The sequence below is a fragment of the Scophthalmus maximus genome, chromosome 2, assembly GCF_022379125.1.
Source record: "Scophthalmus maximus strain ysfricsl-2021 chromosome 2, ASM2237912v1, whole genome shotgun sequence".
NCBI lineage: Eukaryota > Metazoa > Chordata > Actinopteri > Pleuronectiformes > Scophthalmidae > Scophthalmus > Scophthalmus maximus.
The window spans coordinates 3,752,501-3,775,236 of NC_061516.1; the positions used below are offsets into that span (position 1 = coordinate 3,752,501).

At 41.6% G+C, this 22,736-nt stretch overlaps 2 protein-coding genes across 11 annotated transcripts in view; one reads left to right on the plus strand and one right to left on the minus strand.

Moving 5' to 3' along the window:
* Positions 1 to 10,275, plus strand: part of LOC118301077 (calcium/calmodulin-dependent protein kinase type II subunit beta) — a 46,667-nt gene extending 36,392 nt beyond the window's left edge. For 6 of the 10 annotated variants that reach the window (XM_035626169.2, XM_047330250.1, XM_035626168.2 and 3 more), the window contains 6 exons: positions 1,230 to 1,274; positions 1,960 to 2,008; positions 4,746 to 4,821; positions 5,600 to 5,694; positions 5,794 to 6,030; positions 7,464 to 10,275. In XM_035626169.2, the coding sequence (XP_035482062.1) occupies positions 1,230 to 1,274; positions 1,960 to 2,008; positions 4,746 to 4,821; positions 5,600 to 5,694; positions 5,794 to 6,029 (501 nt within the window). In that variant the 3' untranslated portion in view covers position 6,030; positions 7,464 to 10,275. The remainder of the gene's footprint in view (positions 1 to 1,229; positions 1,275 to 1,959; positions 2,009 to 4,745; positions 4,822 to 5,599; positions 5,695 to 5,793; positions 6,031 to 7,463) is intronic. The other 4 variants (XM_035626171.2, XM_035626173.2, XM_035626172.2 and 1 more) reach the window with 1 other exon arrangement.
* Positions 10,276 to 11,190: 915 nt separating this feature from the next.
* On the minus strand, positions 11,191 to 21,436 carry ddx56 (DEAD (Asp-Glu-Ala-Asp) box helicase 56). The gene is made up of 14 exons (XM_035626666.2): positions 21,317 to 21,436; positions 20,095 to 20,256; positions 19,643 to 19,797; positions 18,759 to 18,929; positions 18,075 to 18,165; positions 17,716 to 17,957; positions 16,354 to 16,497; positions 15,674 to 15,787; positions 15,486 to 15,580; positions 15,280 to 15,353; positions 14,925 to 15,014; positions 13,609 to 13,714; positions 13,328 to 13,434; positions 11,191 to 12,621 (listed from the first exon to the last, which is right to left on the minus strand). Exons 1-14 carry the CDS (start codon positions 21,371 to 21,373, stop codon positions 12,538 to 12,540), a joined length of 1,692 nt encoding a protein of 563 aa, XP_035482559.1. The 5' UTR covers positions 21,374 to 21,436; the 3' UTR covers positions 11,191 to 12,537.
* Between the last annotated feature and the right edge of the window lie 1,300 nt (positions 21,437 to 22,736).

Here is a 22,736-nt window from a genome sequence, read left to right on the forward strand (position 1 = left end):
GATATACCTTTTAGACGGAGCTCAGATAGCGTTTTCCTCCTGTTCCCAGTCTTTATGCTAAGCTTAGCTGACCATCTACACGTGCCTATACTTGACATGTGGTCAGTGATCATTCTTCTCGTCCAACCTTTAGCGAGGATACAAGTGCATTTCTCAAAATGTCTAACTAAATTTGCCAGTGTCTGATTGAAGTGAATATAATATATAAAGTATATGACAAATATTGTATTTTGCGCCATGCACAATTCGTAGACTTTGCTCACGCAGTAGGAACTTAAACTGTTTGTTTCACGTTGACATGAGAATGAAACGTTCATATACTGTGTCTTTAATCGTAGATTAAAAGACAAAAAGGGGAAAGACCAAAATCGACAATGTGTTAGCCAAGGACAGGGTGTGAGGCAGTGATTTGAAATAAGCTACAGTGTGTGTGTTCATGGGGATGAACATGTCACCCACTGTAACAAGTGGAAACCAGTGGAGCTCTGTGGCTCAGATTAATAGTATTAATCAGACTGCAGCTACACACATAATACTTGTTTGGTCTTGTTATGGGATAAAAACAACAGACATATAATTTAAAAACTCTGTGCAGAACTTACCGTAAATGGAAAATGGGCTGTATTTATATAGCACTTAGTTTTATTGACCACTCAAAGTGCCATTCACGCACACATTTACACAGCGCTATGTCCATCAGTCATGCATCTCGTTCACACGCTGCCGGCCCAGCAGTCGGACGCAATTACGAGTTCAGAGTTTTTGCTCCAGGACATTTTTGGGGAATCGAACCACCAACCCTCCAGTTGGTGGATGCCCTACGCTCCCTCCTGAGCCACAGCCGCCCACTCGACTGCGTGTATGTACCTCCCCGTATGTGGGAGTCATGCAAGACATAGTCACACACATGTGGCAACCCGACAAATTTGCCAATAAACAGATGTGGAAGAGATAGTTGAGTTGAACATTGCCACAGATCACTCACAAAGACTGATGGCTTCATTTGGCGACATTGAGACGATGAAAAATCATCCCCCTACCATTAACTGTTCACGATCGTCACTTTACTGTTCAGAACTTCTCCTCAAAATGAAAGTATGTCACTCACCTCTCCCTCTTCTCGTGCTATTGCTCACGCCCATTCAATCATTCATTCACGCCACCCACTCTCTTCTCTCCGACCCGCCTCCCTTCTATCCTTTCTTTCTTTGTCTCCATTATTCCTCCAGGAGCCTCAGACTACTGTGATCCACAATCCAGTAGATGGGACCAAGGTACACCCCCCCTCCCCCATCTCTCTGTCCCTCCATCCCTTAACTCCGGGCCCTTTTTTTTTTCATTTCGTCACCCGTCGTCTTCACCTCGTTTCCCTATCTGTGTGGGGGAAGCCGTACTTTTATTTGGAAAATCCTGTTGGGTGTGTGTATTTTGTTGAGTGGGTATTTCTGTGCGCACCTATTTGTGTGTTTATGCATGAGACAGGCCGACAGATTGGGAGAAGCCGGAGCTGTGACTCCTTTGAGGTGCTTTTCGTTGTCTTATACTGCCCCTCTGTGCTCAGCCAAATGGAGCTCAGTCTCCCTGCGGCTGGCAGAGCAAGACTCTCCACCCGATAAACCCCCTCCTACTGTTCAGACTGTGTGTAATGGTGGCTAAACGTCGTGTGCTGTGCAGCCACCCGTGTCCGTCTTTGCTGATCCGGCTCAATCCACAGACGGGATTGTGCCGGTGTGCTGCCGAGTCACGCGCACAGCTGTTGTGTTCTGTATCTTTGGCAATTTTTTGGTGGTACGGTGATTTCGTGTTGTAGATTTAATTAAGTTCTTGTGTACGTGTGCATGCATTTATGCGTGTGTGTGTGTGTGTGTGTGTGCGTGTGTGTGTGTGTGTGGGTGTGTGTAACAGCATTTGTAGGTGTATACATATCTGAAAGTGTAATTACAATGTTTGTCCTTACAGGGATCATCAGACAGCAGCAACACGACTATTGAGGATGAAGATGTGAAAGGTAGGTTATACACACTTTATTTTCACATTTTTTATTCGTTGCAGAAGTGAATGCATTTCTACACTGAACAGTACAAAGCTATCTCTGTAAAATATTTTTGTTGACCTCTGACCTTTAAACCAGCCCAAAAAGTTAATATCAGACCCAAAACTACCAAACCTAAGTGTGGGGAATGAACGAAGAAGGCGAAAGGGGAATCCAATGTCCGGGGAAAGGAAAATCCAGGGGGAAACTGACCAGAGTGTGTAAGAGTTAGTCCGGGTAACAGTGTGGCTGAGGGAGCTGGCTGAGCATGACAAGCTGAGCAGACGAGCAGGTGATCTGAGACAAAAGAGGACAATCAGGGCCAGGTTCATAGACTGTATATATGAAAGGACGTAGTCACCGGGTCCGCAAAGTGAAGCCAATGCGGAATTGCCTAAAGCCTGTATTTTCTGGAATGTCCAGCAGAGGGCGATTCCATTGGTTGCCTGAAGTCTGTTGATTTCTATGAGAACATGACTCTGCTTCTGACTCGTTTTATAACGTCAGTAAACACTTTCCTGAGGAGTTTATGGTCTCAATCTCTAGTTTCGAGTCTTCTAAAATACAGCATGATGTTCATTTTGTAAATGATGGTCTCATTGAGAGTAAAATAGACCATAATGCACTGTATGCGTTGGAACGTGGATGCAGCGTGATTGGCAGCTAGTGCTGTCCAATAGGTGCATGTTCGCAGGTGTGTGTGGACGTGCAGTGGACAAGCTCTCAGTCAGGGTTCGTCCCACACTCCCGTTATATGGTTACTTCAGGTTTCAAAATGGAACTGGACAAAATGCTAAACTGGAGGCTTTAAAATTGCACTTTACAAAGCCATTGGGTGATGTCACGGCCACATACAGAGACAATCATTCACTCTCACATTCACACCTATCAATTTAGGGTGTCCAGTTAACCTAATCCCAATCTGCATGTCCTTGGACTGTGAGAGGAGAGCCAGAGTACCTGGAGAAAACCAACACCTACACAGGGAGAACATGCAAAGTCCACACAGAAAGGCCCTGGGTGGTTCGAACCAGGGTGTGGACCCACAACCTTTTTGCTGTAACACCAATTTCATTCGAGTAACTTTCTGCATAGTCGGTCTCTGTATGTGTGCATTATGTGTGCATGTGAATGAGAAAAAAGAACAAGGGCAGATATTATTTTTCAAAAAAAAATAGGTACCAAGTTTACACACCTAGAAAAAAAAAAATACCTGGAGTGAAACAAATGAGGAAATCACCTACACTGCATGTTGGATTGATACTATGAAAATAGTCTCCGAATATAACGAACGTTCAAGCAGTGGAAAACAAGAAATCCAGTAAATGAGTAAGTAAATCAGAATGCTTACTGGACAGAGAATTTCAGTATTAAACCAAAATAAGACGTCCCATAAAGAGACAAATGGGAACTAGACACAGACTTAGTGACAATAACGTCTCTATTTAAATTGGTCGCCATTAGAAAGAATGAGAGGAAAGAAGAGGAAAGGACAGCTGCTTTTTTTTATATATATATATATTTACAAATTTACAGATTACAGATTCCTTCCACATATTCGACCAGAGAAAATGTGCTCGTCACAGAAAAGGCATATTTAAATGTAAAACAGATTTTTCCTTCTTTGTTAAAAAAAAAAATTACTTACTAATATATATTCTACTCTTTTATGTGTGACCTTTTGCTTTGGCAACATGGTTGATCCGAATCGTCAGTAGAGGGCGGGAGGGGGAGAGGGAGAGAGAGAAGAGGGAGGGAGGGAGAAGGGCACGACCAGAGCCAACTAAGCCTTCCTGCCGCGCAGTGTCGGGAGGAAGTGAGGGGAGGAGGACACAGTAAATCTGATCTGAAGAGCTGGGACAAGAATAGCCTGATGAGCCCAAGCAGCCTCACATGCAAACAGGAGAGATATGATGGGTGAAGGACGGAGGCGGGACACGACATTTGGGACTCTGTAGGCACGGCTCACTCGGGCTACCGCGGGGGCGACAAGGGAAACCCCGCTTCTTCTTGCATGGAAGTAGTCTTTTTACACGTGCGGCAGCATGGGGGAGACTCCACTGGGGGAGACACGGAGGACAGAGTGAGAGGTGACTGACAATGGGTACCAAGCTCTTAGGTGTGTCGGTCCTAGCTGTGATTTTCCAATGTTCCTTGCCAAAGGAGCTCTGCACGGGCGAGCATCAGTGTGCCGCGGGCTTCAGGGCGAGGGCGACACAGTCACACTGTTCTCGCAGCAATCACGTGAGAAACCGGGGAGTCCCCTTAAACTCAGCTCCTCTGGTCCTGGCCTTTTAAAGTAAATCCCCAGTTAAAGGAAAAGGCATCTCTTTGTCACGATGGTTCACGTGAAGGCCTGAGGGCTGCGGAGAGTGTGGAGATTTTTTAACGGAAGGACCAACCTTTGTGGTTTGGCTTTTGATTGAATTGTATTTATTGTGTTTATTCATCTGTCTTCAACTGTTTTACTTACTCTTCTACCTATTTTATCTGAATCATTGGTATTTTTTTTGTGGACCTGCCTTTGGTGTTTCCTCATTTCAAACTTCCTCAGTCCCTGTTATTATTAGTTTGTTCTCTGCGTGGATGGGGGCGGGTGAAGGGCTGGTGGGCATTGTTTTTATTGTTTTTCATTCTATCAAATACCTACATTGTGCGATACAAATAAAGTCAAATTGATCGATTGACAGTGCCTACGTTTTCGTCTCCGCAGCTCGCAAACAAGAGATCATAAAGATCACAGAGCAGCTCATCGAGGCTGTCAACAACGGGGACTTTGAGGCCTACGCGTGAGTCCACCACTTCTCTCTCACTCTTTCTTCTTCCATGATCATGGGGCCTCATCGGCTGCAGGAAAAGTACGATCCCATCAGCCACAGAGAGCCAGTAATCTGACTGCCCTGTCTTTGTCTTGAAAGATTAAAGAGCAATTACAGTCATTGTTTTAACCCCCCCCCCCCCCCCCCCCCCCCGTCTCTCCACACGATTTGAAATAATACTTAGCAGATTCAGTATGTGTGTGTTCGTGCGTGCGTGCTAGCGTGCGTGTGTTTGGGGGTTGATAGAAAAATCAAACTACAGTACTAGTGATGAGTCTCAGTTACCAAGTCAAAACTATTCATATACTGAGTCTTAATGTTGTGAATGTTGACTTACTAACTAAAAAAATGTATGACATAATAGATTTGAATTATGACAGTGGGTCACAATCTTTAAATCTTCAAATCGATGAGACGGGTCTAAATTATTAGCTTCTCAGTTGCACACTGCTATGAGATAGTAAATCCACTCTGTGAGACAGTGAGTGGAAATTAAAGGGAACACACAAAAAAAACAAAAAACAGTTGGTGAAAGAACAAACCAGAATCGCCCTCACCTTTCCGTAGAATAATCATTCTGTGACGAGTAATGAGAGCTCAACGGGCTGCAGGTTGCTGCAGTCTCATCTTCGGATATCTGGTGCTGGTTTCAGAAATCGCCAAATCCCCAAAATATGTTCCACGTCGCAAACTTCGCGTCGAGTACAAAGCACGACATTTGAGGGTCCCGTCCTGCTTGTTTTCACAGGAAGATCTGCGACCCTGGCCTGACCTCGTTTGAGCCCGAGGGGCTCGGCAACCTGGTGGAGGGAATGGACTTCCACAGATTTTACTTTGACAATCGTAAGACCACGTTTCACATCTGTCTAATTTCCGACCCGGGGTTTGCGGGTCAAACTTAAAAGCCACGTTCTGAGTCTGGATTCTCGTCTGTCCCGTCAGTCCTCTCCAAGAACAGCAAACCCATCCACACCACCATCCTCAACCCTCACGTGCACATGATCGGAGATGAGGCCGCCTGCATTGCCTACATCCGCCTGACACAGTTTGTCGACGGGCAGGGCCGCCCACGCTCCAGCCAATCAGAGGAGACCAGGGTGTGGCACCGCCGGGACAGCCGGTGGCAAAACGTCCACTTCCACTGCTCAGGCGCTCCTGCTGCCCCGCTGCAGGGATGAGGTACAACGAAACACGACAAACCAGGCATCCTTTTTCTTTGTCTCCTTGAATTTTGCAAAGATTAAAATCTCCATCAGACTGTGATGAAGTCGTTTCTTGCAACTTCCTCTTGCTGCTGTTTATATTCCCTTCCTCTTTAATGTGTAGGTGCATGTTAATGTACGCACATGGCTTTGTATGGGTGTTTGCGTCGATCTACTGTATGTATCTGGCGTCATTGGGAACCACCGTGTGGGCAGATTTTGTCTGTGCATGTGTGAGTGTATGTGTGCTGCACTGTTTTGCGTTTTAGGACCCCCTGGAAAATGAGATGCTCATCTCAAGAGGCTTATTTCAGCAGTTCAATTAATAAACATCTTCACAGTTTACTGAGCACTCATTGTATTGATATATTCATGAGTCAGATTTGGGATCTGGGGAAAAAAAAAGTGATACCACATTTAACTAATCTAACCTTCTGTGAGTGAGTGAGAATTTGCTCCATTATTTGTTGATTCATTTATATATTTAATCTATTTATTTTATTTGATAGGGATAGGGTGCTCATTGACCAATCAACAAAACACTGTAAATGAGTAAAAAGCAACCTAAAATGTAATATACTGTACACTGTAATTAAAAATAGGGTATCTATGGATAATACATGTGGTCTAGTACCCAGACCAGTACAATGTATACTATTCAAACTAACTGTGCAGTAAACCGATGATTAGAACAAATCCAATAAGACAAAAAAAACAAAAAAACATTGCTAACATTATTAAGATTTATGCTAGAAGGATCCAAAAATATCTCAAATCAGACATCACCTTAAGTTTTCTCCTTTGACAAAGATATCAGGTTGGAGTGTCTGTGGACTATTTAACCAATCAGGTACATGGACCGTGGCTTCAGGGAATGTTTTTTGCGATTTTTTTGCTTTTTTTTTAGCATGTACATGAAGAACTGTGTTTTATCAGCTTCACTGTTTAATCTTGGGCCGAAAACATGACATTTGAAGACGCCATCTTGGGCTCTGGTGAAACTGTGATGGACATTTAGAAAAACAACAACATTCTTTTAGACCAAGATATTCTGTAAAATAATATTTATATATTTTTATATTTTTATATATATATTATACTATGAATATTTGAAACAAAAACAAGTATCAGATGAACAACTCAGTTATAGTCATATTTGACCGCAACTTAACTAAACTAAATTACGGTTAGTTATTTAAAAGAAGCCAAAATGCCAAATGTTTCAGCTTCTAAAAAAGTTAACATTCGGCTGCTTGGCTCTTGGACTGTTGGTAAGAAAAAGAAGCTACTTGTAGACGTCACCTTGGGCTTTTTTTGCACTTGATGGGCATTTCTTTTTTAAAAAAAAAACTATTTAATTCAGCCCTAAATTATATAAAAACTAAAAAACAAATTGTCTCTTTTTTTCAGGTTTGCGAGACACAATTTGAACAGGGAGGCAGAGAGGAGCGGACCGGGGATGAGTCGATGATCGGCGAGGAAGGGAGAGACGGAGGGCGCGGGTGGATGGAGGGCGACTTAAAGGCGTCTGCAGAGTCAGAGACCTCCTGCGCTCCGCGCAGCCCGCCTCGCTCTCCTCTCTCCCTGTCTCCCCACGACCTCGACGACGGACGGCGACAGCGGCGCGCTCATTGCCACAATCCACAGTACAGCAGGGGGCATATCCGTCGGGCCACTGCGGGGAAACTCTTTCATCGGCGCGCGGCTGCGGTCCGACACTGCAGAGCCCCTGGACGACGCCCGTCCTCCCAGTGAAGGTTCCCTCTCAAACATAGCGCTTCTCGTCTCCTTCCCTCCAGTATTGTTACGGCCGCAGTCTGTCGTTGTGCTCTTTCAACTGTACAGTATAGTTATTAGTCATTCTAAACCTTTCCTCCTGGTGTCTCCTCCTTTTTTTTATGACGAGCATGACTCCTACCCGCTGTTCTCATTGCCAGTGGCTGTTTTTTTTCCCCTGCACGACTAAAGCTGCCTGTGTGAAATGAACAGTGCTACACGTCTCACAGAGAGACCGGGGGGGGGCGTATTTAATTATCCCTTTTGTTTTGTTACTGAACAGAGTTGGGGGGGGGGGGGGGGTTTGGTCTCGGGAGTGTAGTTGACCCCGAAACCGACGCCCCCGCGTGTTAACCGGGCCCCTCTGTGAGACAGTGAAAGCCGTACAGCATGCAAAGATGTTACTGTCATTCTTAACCAATTCTCTGTGTACTAAACATTAGCTGTCGAACGATGATGACAACGGTTGAATTTCTAGTATCACTGCTGTTTATATGAACTTCCAGTTTCTTCGTGGTGACTTAACTGCAATTTTGCTGTAGATGGTATTTAATTGCATGACATTCCAAGTTGATACGTCGGTGAGTTGGGTATTATCGTGCTTTTTTTTTTTTTTTTTTCTCCCCCTTCCTTTTGGACTGAGATGCTGGTGATCTTTACTCCACTGCTTCTTTTTTTCTGGGCTTTGTGGGTGCATAAAACTCTCCTTTTTGTGTTCATGTCATAGTGTAGTTATGAGGATGCAGGTGGGGATGATGACAGAATATGACTTTTTTTAAGAAACTGCTGGGCACAGATCAGATGGCTCTTCAATTTTCATTTCAAAAATCGGAGACAAAACAGGATTAATCAATTCAATCATTCAGAATCAAATCAGAGCTGGCCGGGCTCCGCGTCGGTGTCGATCGCTTATGTTGTTTACTTTGAGCATTTCAAAATGCACCTTTTTGCGTCACATTCCTAAAGAAGAGACTTGACCAGAAGAGATGCTATGTGTATTAAAAATGAAGGTTATCAATGTATCAAGGATTTGTATGCAGGGTTTTAGAAATAACGAGGTCTGAAACATTTCACCTGATACCAAAGGCAAATTATCCAAATTGTTAACTCTTTGAATTAAAAAAAACTCTTACAGTTCAGTAACTTAACAGGTCAGTTGTGTTGTCTGTGAGCTCCATTAATCGTATTTTTGAGTTCATCAAAGTGCATTTTTAGAGTATTTAATCTTTTTCAATGGATCATTTAGCCAAAAGTATCAATCCCTAGAGGAATACGTAATCTTTTAAGCAACTACATTCTTTTTTTTTCATTATAAAGTATCATGTGACAATATGCATTAACAACCCGCACCACAACACAAACTATTATTCCAAGCAGAGCATTTAAAAAAAAAACCCACATATCTATTGGCCCCAGACAAAACTCTGCCACACTCAAGGATAAGCTGTATGGCTAACGGATACATTTATCTGCAGAATAAAAATAAATTAAAATTGGACATAGGGGGTTTTCACTGTACAAACTGCCAGGTACAATTCTGGTGGGAAAAAACAAAAAGGTTAATTGTTCTAGAGATTGACCAAATTGAATATACTGAGTCTATGAAATATGGGATTTAGCCATTCAAACAATTTCCACTGACATTATAGACTGTAAAATCTTTCCAAGAGAAAGAAACTCAGTTCCCTCAACTGTCTATATTCAGACCCTTGTGGTGTACATGAATCTCTCCTCAGGGGAGCGCCAACATCCAACAACGGAATTGTATGGCAGGATTCAGAACACTAGTGTGATCAGTGCTGACTTCTGCATCAAGGTGTTGTGTCTGTGAGAGTGGGGCGCTTGAGTCTGACAGCACGTGAGCAGAAAAACAAGGAGAGACTGATTCAGACGGACCACCAAGGATGACCAGGAAATCGTCTATTTAATTTACTGAATATGCTGTCTTACTGTAAATATAGATCAATATAGAGTCTGACTGTCACAATGATGTTGTTCTCTGCATCAATTCACTCTCGGCTCTGTAGCTCTGTATTATGTTTATTTGAGATAACAAACCGTAGAAATTTTCATTATTTCAAATGTTTAATGACCCAAAAAATAGAGTACAGAAAAAAGATTTGTGCAATACCGAACCACAGCGTACACTGCTGTAAGCACACTGGTGGATTTTTATTTGATTTTTTTCCCCAGTACTGCCATTCGCATTAAATGTATGGCCATATGAAGTCATTATCCCTAACGCTGCGATGCTGCTCGCCTGATGTTTTTAAGTGTGGTGAAATGTTTAGCATGCATTTATTGAAGGGTTTTCATAATATAATATACTTCACTTATACAGCTCCTGTCTGAGCAGAGTCAAGAAGTGCTTTACATTGGGAAAAAGAATATTAAAACAATTCAGCACCACAGGTAAACAAATAAAACATGGAACTGGGAAAAAAAATCTTTGTGATGGTGAGTGGATTATTATCAGAGAGACACTCTGGCTGGCGGTGTTCAGTTTATATATATATATATATATATATATATATATATATATATATATATATATATATATATATATACACACACACATACATACATACACACATATATATACATATACACACATATATATATATACACATATATATATATATACACACACACATATATATATATACACACATATATATATATACACATATATATTTTGTTTTTTTGTTTTTTTAGGAGTAAAAAGTGAAGGAGGTCTAATAGTATCAGTGCTTTAATTGGATTACCGCTCTCTTAAGAGACACCACAATAAAAATCCATGTCCAGTAATTAGGATGTAACTTCACACTATTAGTAACGTCCACAGTAATTGATTAATAAGACCCTCGGTTCAGGGAGTGATCAGGAGGCAACTGAGTAACAGTAAGAGAACGCTTCTGTTTTCCGAGTCTTATTTAATTGATTTATTATACTTATAATGATGATGATAATGATTCCTCTGGTGTGCATGCTCATGAATATTAAATGTGATCAGATGTAATCAGTGTGAATATCAAATAAAATGACAATGCAGAGAGCCCCCCACTCCTCTCTCGACTCATAGAAGCTGATCATTGTCATGTAAAATAATTGTATTTATATTGCGCGTTATAAGTTTTATTGCACATTTAGTGTCTTGACCAAGGACACTTGCCGGGGATGGAACCACCGACCTGCTCTAACTGCTGACATGAATGGAGTACCTATCTCTGCAACTAGAAGGTATATAGGAACAATCCTGGTATCTATATAAAGGAATCTACACTGGAAATCCTACATGAACTGTAGTAACATTGCCATCGCTAATGCATTTTAGACAGACACTTCACCTTGAATCACACAATTCAACACCCACAAGATTTAATAGAATTACAGCAGACTCCAACCATTAGACAATCAACAGGTTCCGATAATACAGTAGTGCCTTTGTGATTCAGTAAGTGATTAAACTAAAACAAATCTACAAGTCTGTTGTGTCAAGATGTTACTGTGTGTCTTATGTCAGGACGGCTCTGTTCTTAAGGAGGAAAATTTACATCTGGATGGATATGCTCAAAGAAATAATCATTTACGCTCAACACTGTATTCCAAACTCAGCAGAAATAATCAAAAAGAAAAAAAATACTGACACTTTGACAAAAGACAGCAAAAACTGAGTGAAAAAATGCAAAGTAAATACAATATCAATGTAAAGTAAAATACATATAGAAAAAAGCATGTTAACAAGAAAAAAAAACATATACTACAGAAATGTTTTGCTTGGAGAAAGTTACAGCTAGGAACAATAAACAAGACATTTGCTGATTATAAACATATATTTACTGCATCTTCAGTAGGCTATAAAACCTCTTCCATTTCTTATAATTTGCAAAGTTTGCTCTCAAAGGTGCTGAAGCCCGTCCGGATTGGGGTTATTTTGAAAATCTTGTCCGAATGTGTTGTGTTTCTCGGCAATTTGCTGGCGATGCGTTCACTTTCAACCGTGAAGAACAAGGTCCCGATCCAGATCGCAATACTGACTCGACACCTGCGGCTCTTCTTCAGTTAAGTTAAATTCAGCCAATGGCAGCCAGAGGGAGGGTCTTAAGCTCCTCCTGAAAAAGGCTGAGTCTTAGTCTATCATCATTATTATCAATATTATTATCATCATAGCTTTAACCTCCATTTTATTGTAATTTATTGCCATCATCTTATTTGATCTGTCTTTTTTATCCATTTTATACAGTTTTCACTTCACATCACTAAGTTTTTTTATACAATTCTGTCTTATTATCAGTCTTAAATCAGTCATCTGTAAATCCATTTGAACAAATAAAGTTTGATTGACAGCTCTGTGATCCAGTAGAACTATGATACAAATACACAGTTTTTTGGGGGGAATTCACTTTATTTTAATTAACATATTACAAAGATGAGATGGATACTTTATTCCTCTAACTGTCTCATTTTGCCCTCAGTCATGAGTGAATTTAACAAAATCCAGATTCAAACTGATATTTTGTATATTTTCTTCTGTCCACATGAGTAGGCATAAATCCATTTTGTCTGTGACTCGCGGAGCTTCTAATGCAAGTCCAAAAGGTCTGTCTCACCTGGGCAAACGTGGAGACCAAACCGTCCTTCTGTTCAATGTCTCTGCAAAGTTCCACCATCCAGGACTGATACATGTTCATGTGTTCTACAGTCGCAGCTATGATTGGACTGTTTTGCCCTTCTTGCCTCTCCCGCCGCTGTATTTGAAACTCTTCAGTGGGTTCGTCCCCTTCATGTTCCTCTGCAAAAAGAAGATATAATGTTGTGGCTAACATCTTATGAATGGTTTCAGTTAAACCTATGAAATTTCTCAGCATGTGTGTTTCAATATATAATACAAATTGTTCTTTGTAAATGATCAACACAGACAAAGAAACCAAAACTATTTATGGACACACACCAACAAGACCAGTTGAACAGATGATAGTGCTGCAGCAAACAATAATTACAATTATAGATCTAATCTATTCATTATTTGATTAATCATTTGGTTTATATAAAGTCAAAAAATATTTCTGGGAGTCCACATGGACGTTTTAGAATGTTTAGTTTTCTCAAAATAAAAAGTCAGTCATTCACTGTACAGTTGAGCGTGAATTTTTTTTTGCCATGTTTGCGTAAAAACAACTACATAAATGATTTAACTGTGTATCCAAACAGGGTCTAAATCATTAGATATAAATGTAAAAATACGTCACCATGTGGAAAAATATATACACCTCAAGTCATAAGCCCCCGCTAATGGACAATATCATTACTTTTCTGAGCAAGAGATTTCATTTCATTTCATAGGTGCTAAAATTGTAACTGTACAGTTGATATTTTGTTTTTATTTCAATATTTACTTCAAACTGGTGAGGATGCTCAGTCATTGCAAGTGAGAGAGTTCTAAAACATTTTCCCCGTGTTACCCATTTGTCATTCTGTCAGTTGGAACAGAGTCTCACCTTGAAACTGGTCTTGACAACTCCTTCAGGTTTAGATTTTTCCTTCTTCATCCTCCTCCTCTTCCTACTGACCAGGGGGTTCACCACATCCCTCAGTGTCTCAGGAACTGGAGGAAATTGGTGTAGATGACCATAATTACCAACAAGGGGACAACTTTGGGACAATGATGGATGGTGTGTGTGTGTGTGTGTGTGTGTGTGTGTGTGTGTGTGTGTGTGTGTGTGTGTGTGTGTGTGTGTGTGTGTGTGTGTGTGTGTGTGTGTGTGTGTGTGTGTGTTACCGAGGTACTCGGGTATGTTCTTCAGGTGGGGTTTGACGACAGCAGGATGGAGGTCTTTGTCATGTCTGAGCAGCTGCAGATCTCTGGGGTTATCCTCAAAATATGTCTGAGAGAGAGCAGTAACATCCAGTCATTTACACACTCACACAGTGTATTTTACACAATTAGGGGGTGTAACGATACACGTATTTGTATTGGACCGTTCGGGTACGGGGCTTTCGGTTCGACACAAGTTATGAACCGAACGATTCGTTGTAATCCTAGATAAAGTTTAAATTGTGTGAAATACAATGTTCTCAGAGCCACTGCGCTCAACGAGGCAGCCCACACTACATAACCGACAGCGTCAGTGGGTTGTCTGCTCCTCCCCTCTGCCAAGGAAAGACATTGCTCTCCAGTTCTCCAGACTCCGGGAGGCTGAGCCACGCTGAGCTAGCTCGTTGCAATATGGACAGTATTGCCATTAAGACAACGGTATGTCGCATCTGTCTCAGTGTCTCATGTCAACTCACTTACACCGACATCACCCGGCATGTCATCAGCATTTAGGTAGCCGTTCAACTGATTCAAACCGGGAAAAAATAAATAACGGCGGCGATTGGTACATTTATAGCTGCGGATTCTTGCTTTGTATAAATAAAACAAAAGCCCAAACAGAGAGTCGCTCGCTCTGACTACCAGACAGTACATTACCGCACAGCGTCACTTGTCTGTGAACGACTGTCCCTAGTGAGAGGGTCTTTACCACTGGAGGGGACTTTGTCACATCGAACAGATCTGTGATTTTTACAGAAAATGTGAATATTCTAATCTTTCTTCTGGAAAAAAAAAACTGAGTTCCATAAATAAACAGATTTTGTTTGTATTTGTTCATAACTACTACAATACTACTGATAATAATATTTTTATAAAAAATATCTGCTTTTGTTTTGTATACTGCTAAGAAGACATCCCAGAATACGGGCCATTGTTCAAAGTCAGTTTTAATAAATTAAAAATATCAAGGACATTTCTCTGGCATTCTTACTTTTTTTGCTGTATCGAAAACGTACCGAACTGTGACACCACTTTATTGTAACAAACCAAAACGTGAATTTTGTGAACCATTACACCCCTAATATATATATACACACACACACACACACACACACACACACACACACACACACACACACACACACACACACACACACACACACACACACACACACACACACACACACACACACACACACACACACACACACACACACACACACACACACACACACACACACACAAATCTAAACATATTCAGATTAGTGACCGTCACTCACTTTGAGTTTTTCTGAATTAAGCAGCTCCTGTTTGATCTCCTTCAGCCTGGCCTCCTTCACTGCCTGCTTTGTCACTGAACGCATGGCGTCCTACATACAAACAAAACAGAGTCATCATCCTGAACCTTACAGCCCCCAAACGGATAGAATGACATTTTAAGTGTGTATCGAATTGCCACATTTATGAAGATCACAACAACGGTGTTTGAACCTGGGATTTACAGACTAAACTACAAGCCTTGTACCTTTCAGAGCAAACCTTAGTCCATACTGCTGCCCATGTGTGGTATCATTATTATTATGATTATGAAAATGTGTTCTTGACTTTAATGAGCATCTGTGGTGAGGTACTTACCCTGCACCTGTACCTGAAGCCTTCAATCTCTTCCATCTTAAACTTGTAAGGTTTCAGAACAGAATCAGCTTTATCTTAAGAAAATTAAACATAACACGTTAATCTCTCATTAATAATGAACTCACATGATTATGCCAACAGAATCAGTTTTAGTCAAAGAGTGCTGACAAAGATGACAAAAAAAAGGAAATCCAATTAAATATTACCTCCTATAAGAGCCTCCTCCACTTCCGACAACAAACCCAGCTCAGTGTGAGAGATGAACGACAGAGCTGTGCCTGGGTTGTCTGCTCTCGCCGTTCTTACAAAATGAAACAGAGTGACAGTCAGGGTTAATCATACTGCATGTGTTATCAGTGCAGTGCATTGTGACTGAACGGAAAACACGGCTTACCGTCCAACTCGATGAATGTAGGACTCTACCGTCGTGGGAAAATCGAAGTTTATGACATTGGCGACGTTTTGGAAGTCCACACCTCTGGAGACACCATACTCCTTGTCCTTCGCCCTTTAAATACATCAATTGACACAAAAATCAGGGTCAACATGTGACCACAGTCAGAACGTCACATGAACATTACATCTGGAGAGCCTGCAGCTACATCCAAAATATGTTTTCGTTTTATCCTGGTCCCATTTTAATTTAAAAACTCGAGGCTGTGTTGTAGTATGGACGTGCAAAGAGGGAGAGGTTTGGAAAGGATGAGTCACACATTTGCTTCCTGCAAAACGTGGCAAACACTTACTATCAGTAACAGTTCCACCTAGTCAACGCTCCAAGAAAATTAATCCATGCTCTTACATTTCACCATCGCTGTTTCTTATTAGTATTTTGTGTAACTAAGCAACCAACTGCAGAGTAGACAATCTGCTTCCAGTCAACACCAGCACGCACATGCCCAGCGTACATGAATGGTCATGTGATAGGCTTTTTCAGGTGTGTTAGAATGGAATGAGATTACTTCAGATATGGAGCTAAAAGACTTGTGTGAACAGAGATCATTCTTTAAAAATTAAAACATGTGCGTTACTATGGGTGTAGCCCGCGATTTGATTATCTGAAAGCAGACTCACTTTCCTCCGCCCTCTGTGGTCTTTTTCTTCTTCCCTTTAACTGCACTCATCTGTGGAGCCGCAGAGGGATCAGCCAAACTCTGTTCATCTGCAGCAATGATGTAGTCATAAAATCCCTGGTTGAACTGGGTGATGATGTGGCACCTGCAGTGGAGAGTGGTGGGACACAAGAAGATGAAGAAAGGCAACTGACAATTTGCATTGGAAACTGCTACTTTACAGCCATCTAAATTCCTACATATCCTTCACTGTTGAATCCCATTAAAGTAGTTTACTACATAAAACATAACATAAAAACGAATGTCGTTCCGAATCTGATGAGGTTTACCAAGCCAGCCTCAAATTACTTAAAGAACCCCTCTAGTCAAGTTTTTAAGTATATTAAAAAATAATCTGCTATGCCTAATATTTTGTTTAACATTGTTTACCCCCAAAACGTTTTTAAAAAAACCCTCTCACACTGATATATCAGGTTGTTTTTATGAATTTCCATTCCCTCCTGTCTAGAAAAAAAACAAAAACAGCATGAGCCAAACTATGGTTGCTGCCGTCTTGATGTCTTTCCCACGCTGCAGGACATATTGTTCACAATGTCCCCTTCTGTTCCTGAGTCATAATGTTAAATATTGGCCAAGTAAAGGGTTTTTGTAAAACACTGATGTAACCATGAAGCTGACCTTTGACCTTTTGGATATTAAGTGTTATTATTTCATCATTTTTATCCTATTAGACATTTGTCGTGGGCAGCATGATCATTTATTCTTGAGTTATGGCCAAAAACGTGTCTTTGACGGTGAAAACCACAAAATAATCCCCAAACCGTTGTATGGGAAACACTGCTTGAAATGATTGTCATTATGATTTGCCAATAATCGCCACTTGGTGGAATGAACTCATGATTGGTCGCACTTTTCTTATTTTACTTTTGGCAGCAGGACGCTACTGCCCTCTTGCTGTTAGACTTGAGTACTGCACGTTCACAATTAAACCAGAGATGATATGATTAAATTCAAAGGCGTCACTAGCTTTTGTATTGTACCAGCATACTTTGTCAAAATGCGTGCCTGCTAAGAAAAATGCGTGCAGGTTGGCAGTTCTTCCCAGACAGGAACTGACAATCGTCAGAAGACCCCACACCCAATGGACCTTAAATGATGCAGTGATTGATAACCCTATTTTCTTTAAATTTGGTTGAAATTTGAATAATAAATAACATTTCTGGATCAAAATGTATCTGTGGTTAGTAATGGAGCCGAGTATATAAACTGTGAGACAAGCTGTCGAAAAAAAAGAGGGAAAAACAATGTGTTCCCCTATTAAAATAGACATCTTTCCACACCGTCATCTGCACTCCTCCCTCACCTGGACTGAACAGGCAGCTCAGAGTTGAGCACGCAGGCGGGAATACCAAACTGTTCCAGGAACAGCTTGAGTCTGTAACATCTTTCCACTGCTCCCACAAACACCAGCGTTTTTCCCTGAACCAGTCGCAGCTTCAGCAGCGTGTAGATGAGCAGGAACTTGTCCTCCTCCTCACAGTTGATGCTGTACTGCTGCAGCTGGCTGCTGTCTGGGAGCTGAGAGCCCTGCAGCTTCAGGATGACCTGACAGAGGGGGAGAGAGCACACATCAGACAAAACTCAAGTCCAAAAACACACACTCTGTAACTGGGTGCACTGCCAGCTATGACTGACATGCAGAGGCCATGAATGCGACATTACAGGATTGTGTAGCAGCAGCTCCTTCAAGGCCTGAACGTCCTCGCTGAGAGTAGCAGACATCAGGAACGACTGGTAGATCTTCGGCAAATGACTGTGACACAACAAACAAGAGGCTGGTTTGAAAAGAAACACTCCATGTTTTTTAGAAAATGCAGAAGGCAGAAGCAGCAGAGAGGAGTGAATATTAGAAATCAACTCATCAGTTGGAAAGAAACAAGACAACATTGTTCTGTGACTGTTAGATGTTTAAACAACTACAACTTTAAAGACTGTAAATATTAAATGTACTGTATTTATATGGCGCCTTTCTAGTCTTATCTACCAATCAAAGCACTTAACACAAGAAGTCACATTCGCACACATTCATACAGTGGTTCTATGCACAGTACTTTTTCTACCACACAATGCCAGCACAGTCGCCAGGGGCAATTCAGGTTTCTGCATTCAGACTGGTGGAGCCGGGGATTGAACATGAAGTCTTTTAACCATCTGGACTGTTACGCACTCTGCTCTAAATGACCCTCATTCCAAACAAGAGGTTGTTTATTTTTTTACTTTGGGTCAGTAACCCCCCCACCCCCAAGGTAATTCTGTGTCGTGACCAGATTGACTGTTCATGTTGAAATGAAAACATTCTCATATCTACCCTCAGGTCATGACAGGGGGTCACATGTCAAGCCTCACCACAACAGGTTCTTCAGGTCAGCCTCGAATCCGAAAGAGAAGAGCAAGTCGGCCTCGTCCACCACCAGCATCTCAAGTGACGAATGCAGGACCAAGTTTTGTGCGTTGAGGTGGGCCAGCACGCGGGATGGCGTCCCCACGACCACGTCAGGCTTCTCCATTAAGATGGGTCTGTCCGGAGAGTAGCAGCCAATATAAAACCTCATTTACAGTTTTTCAGAGTGGAACAGCAGTCATTTTGGTTTTGATAATTGTAAAATCGGCCTACAACATACACGCAAAAATAATAATGACGCAAAATCCTAAATGTTGAGGAATTTTCGTCTATACTCCCTGAGAAACTGTTAGACGAGTCTTCTCAGGCACCAAGAAAGGTCATTTCATCTATGGCAAGCCTAAACAATCATTGAGCAGCTGATGTCTCACTCGAGGCGGCACAGTCGCGGGGAGATTACGACATTACTCTAAACTAAATACACTACAGAGACTGGGGATGGGCAGACTAGCTAACTGGAAGTCTCCTTAATATTGAACTCTTATAATAAATACTTCTGCTGAATCAGCATCCACTCCATCAATTATTCCACTTCATCTGAGTCTGGCGAACAGGACTCTAAATTATTCCATTTCACTAACCATAGGCAGACAAAAAAAAACACTACTAACTCTACATATTATTTTATGTTGGATTAACTGTGACATCCTCCACGGCTCCATCCTAATGTAACTTTTGATGTCTCCATTCCAGTAATATGTTCGAGATTTTAACAATATTTGTATTCATCTCCCCTTGCAATTTTGCTCTGGTGATATGAAACCATTGTGCATTTAAATATTAGAAATGCACAAAAGAAAACTGTAGTGAAGTGTCCGAGCAAACTGACCTCTGCGCTGACAGGTCAGCCTTGCCAGAGATGTCAGCCACTCGCACGTCCCTCGAGCAGTACGCCGTCAACTGTTTCATCATGGCCTGCACCTGCCGACCCAGCTCTTTGGTTGGAACGAGGATCAGAGCCCTCACGTCCTGCTCACGAACGCTCTGAAGACAACAACAGAACACAACACACTGAAGTAATTGACCAAAAGGAGCAACGGGACCAGCACAAAGCAGCTCTGTGGCGTGCACGAGGGAAGATTCTGAACCGCTTGAACCGGACCACCTGTCACATCAATACACATTACCCCTAAGCACTGGACTTTTTTTTATAATCTAGTTCTCATTTGTAATTTATGCCCAGTTTGCAACAAAAACGCACGTTCCAGGATAGTGTCAGCACAGAGCAGGGATCCACCTGAATCCACTTTGATGAATAGTCATCATTTCTTTTGCACTCACCTGTTTGGAGGTGAGGATGCGCTGTGCGACAGGTACAGCATAAGCAGCCGTCTTCCCAGATCCCGTCCGGGCTCGAGCCAGAAGGTCTTTCCCCTCCAGAGCCAAAGGGATGGCCTTCTCTTGGATCAGGGTAGGCTGGGACCAACCCAGATCTGCAACTGCCTGGATCACCACAGTAACAGGGAATGAGTCCAAAGGGCACAACAAACAATGCCCTGTTGGTGCGGTTTAACAGTTCTGGTCCTCAAAGTCTCTTCTAACGTCTGTTGTTGAATAAGAACGAATAGTCATGTTGGCAAACACCGATGCATATTTCCAATATTTTTCTACTTTTCTTTCCAAATAATATTTTAATATTTAGTTGGCATTCTTTTAAAAAAGGGGAAAGAACACGATGCTATTTTCAGTTAAATACAGTTGCAGCATCTGAGATCTTAAAGTTAATAATAAAGACTTACTAACGTGTTTATCCATATGGTCAGAAGAGTCTTTCTCTAAGCATCTATCTTTACATACTACAGCAGAAGGATTTAGGGATTTAGAAATGCAGCCTGCAGCAAACAGAAATTACGATGAACATTTTCTTCAGCGCTTAATGATCTGGTACTTTTATCAACTTTTACAAATAGAAAAACATCTAATTAAAAAAGAATAACTGAGGCAGGTAAGGTCTTTTTCAGCAGCATCAGTCTCTATGTAGTCCACACAATATGTTTACGATGCACCCACATTCCATGAAGGGGGATCGTGATGGATTTTAAGGGTCGTTTCCCTTTCATAGTCTCGAATTTGTTGATAATAAGTGGCTGTTATTATAATGTCCGTTTGCTGCAGTGGGTTGATTTATATCCTTTCACTTTAAGTAAGCGATGACAGCAGAATTACAGCTCGTGGGCAAGCAAACATTTCCGAGTCGACTTGTCCAACCAACAGACTATTAGAGAAGTGGAAAGCAGCTATTTAAAGTTTCGATTGTCGAAATAGAGGCCGATCAAATGCTTTTCTGTGGGTTACTCGACTTTTGACTGCAGCCTTTTTCCCAGGTATATTAACATGTGTAGTGGATGACCAAACACCAGCCTGCTCACACGTTACCGCGGCCGTGATCGGGTTTTTTTACGTCGAGTTTCCGGTTTGAACACTTTTTAACATACATGTGCCGCTTCAGCATTTCCCCCGCGGATCCTTTAATATTCCCGGACCGTGTCAGAGGTTTTGTTACCTTGAGAAGACGGTCGTCTATGCCCATTTCGTGAAACTGCAACCTCTCGTCAGCCATGGCTCCTCCGCTCTACACGCTCACATGTGCGTCGCGGGGATTCTACGTCATGTCCCCTTCACGTCCCACCTCTGAGGCTTGGTATTTTCGGTTCTTTTCTTTCTTTTCCTCAGCTTGTGCATAACACAGATCATTACTTCAGATTTATTGCTGCATATGATCTTGATGAGACATGTTTCCATGAAGGAGGTTCACCTTGGATACAGACAAAGAGGCAAAATGCCTTTCCAAGGTTAAGAATGAATCTTAAACGATCACTTTCTCAGCTAACATGGATGAGAAGTGTTTTTATTTTGCTGAGAAAATAAGTAAGAATGGTGAAGATCAAGTGATATGATCTAAAGCTGGGGCGTGGCAACAGAGTAGGCAAAGCAGGCATTTTGTCTGGGGCCCCAATCTGAGAGAGGGCCCCCGAGAAAGGCTGATTACATTTTGTGATTTTGCGAGGACCCCCCTTAATTCTTTGATCAACTATATAGAGGAGTCTGCAAATACACCATGGTCAGAAACCCCAAGGAGGCACCATGGTACTAGCTTTCTGTCTAAAGGAATTCAAGAGGTTTAGTTGAAGACTAAAACTACAACGTCTAAAAGTAAGATGTCCCAGGGATGGTGGTGGGGGTTTGTACTTGAATTTCATTACTTGACTATTACTTATGTCTATACGCAGTATGCACGTTGTTTATAATTTTGATAACAAAATAATCATTTGAATATTGGAATGATGATGGCTCAATGCGGGGTCCCCAGATCACTTCTGCCTCCAAAGTCCCTTAAAACACTTCTGATCGAAAGCTGTACCTTGTAATCGGACTGGGGTTTAACTTCTTTTTAAAATAGAACTCTTGTCAGTTTGATCAATAGAAGGCAACAAAGCCCTGCAGCTATTGCTTGGGTGTACAGTATTATAACAAATGGTGCTCAGCCTTTTACCCATAGATGACTATTGTTAAAGAGTCACCTGTAAAATTGTTTGAAGGACATCTCCAACTGTAAACATAGCCCAATATCAATCTCTGTATTGTATATTTTTAAGACATGGCGTCTTTGTATACCTTTCCAAAGCTGCGAAAAAGAGCAGACAAGTCCCATTTGTTTGAGTGACGTCACTGCCGTGGTACGAGGAACGAGGATCCTTGATAGATAATAGTAAATGTTGTATGATGTACAAAAATTAAAGGGGAAATGGAATAAATTACACAAAGGCGAAATGTCTCTGTGGTCATTTGACTCTCTTGGTAATCACTTGTATCTCCTTGTGGTCCCATTTTCTTCTCATTATTTTCATTTTTCTTGTCTCTGTGGCCCCTTTGAATTACTTTTTCATCATTTTTTGTCTCTTTGTGGTCATTTCTGTGTTGCT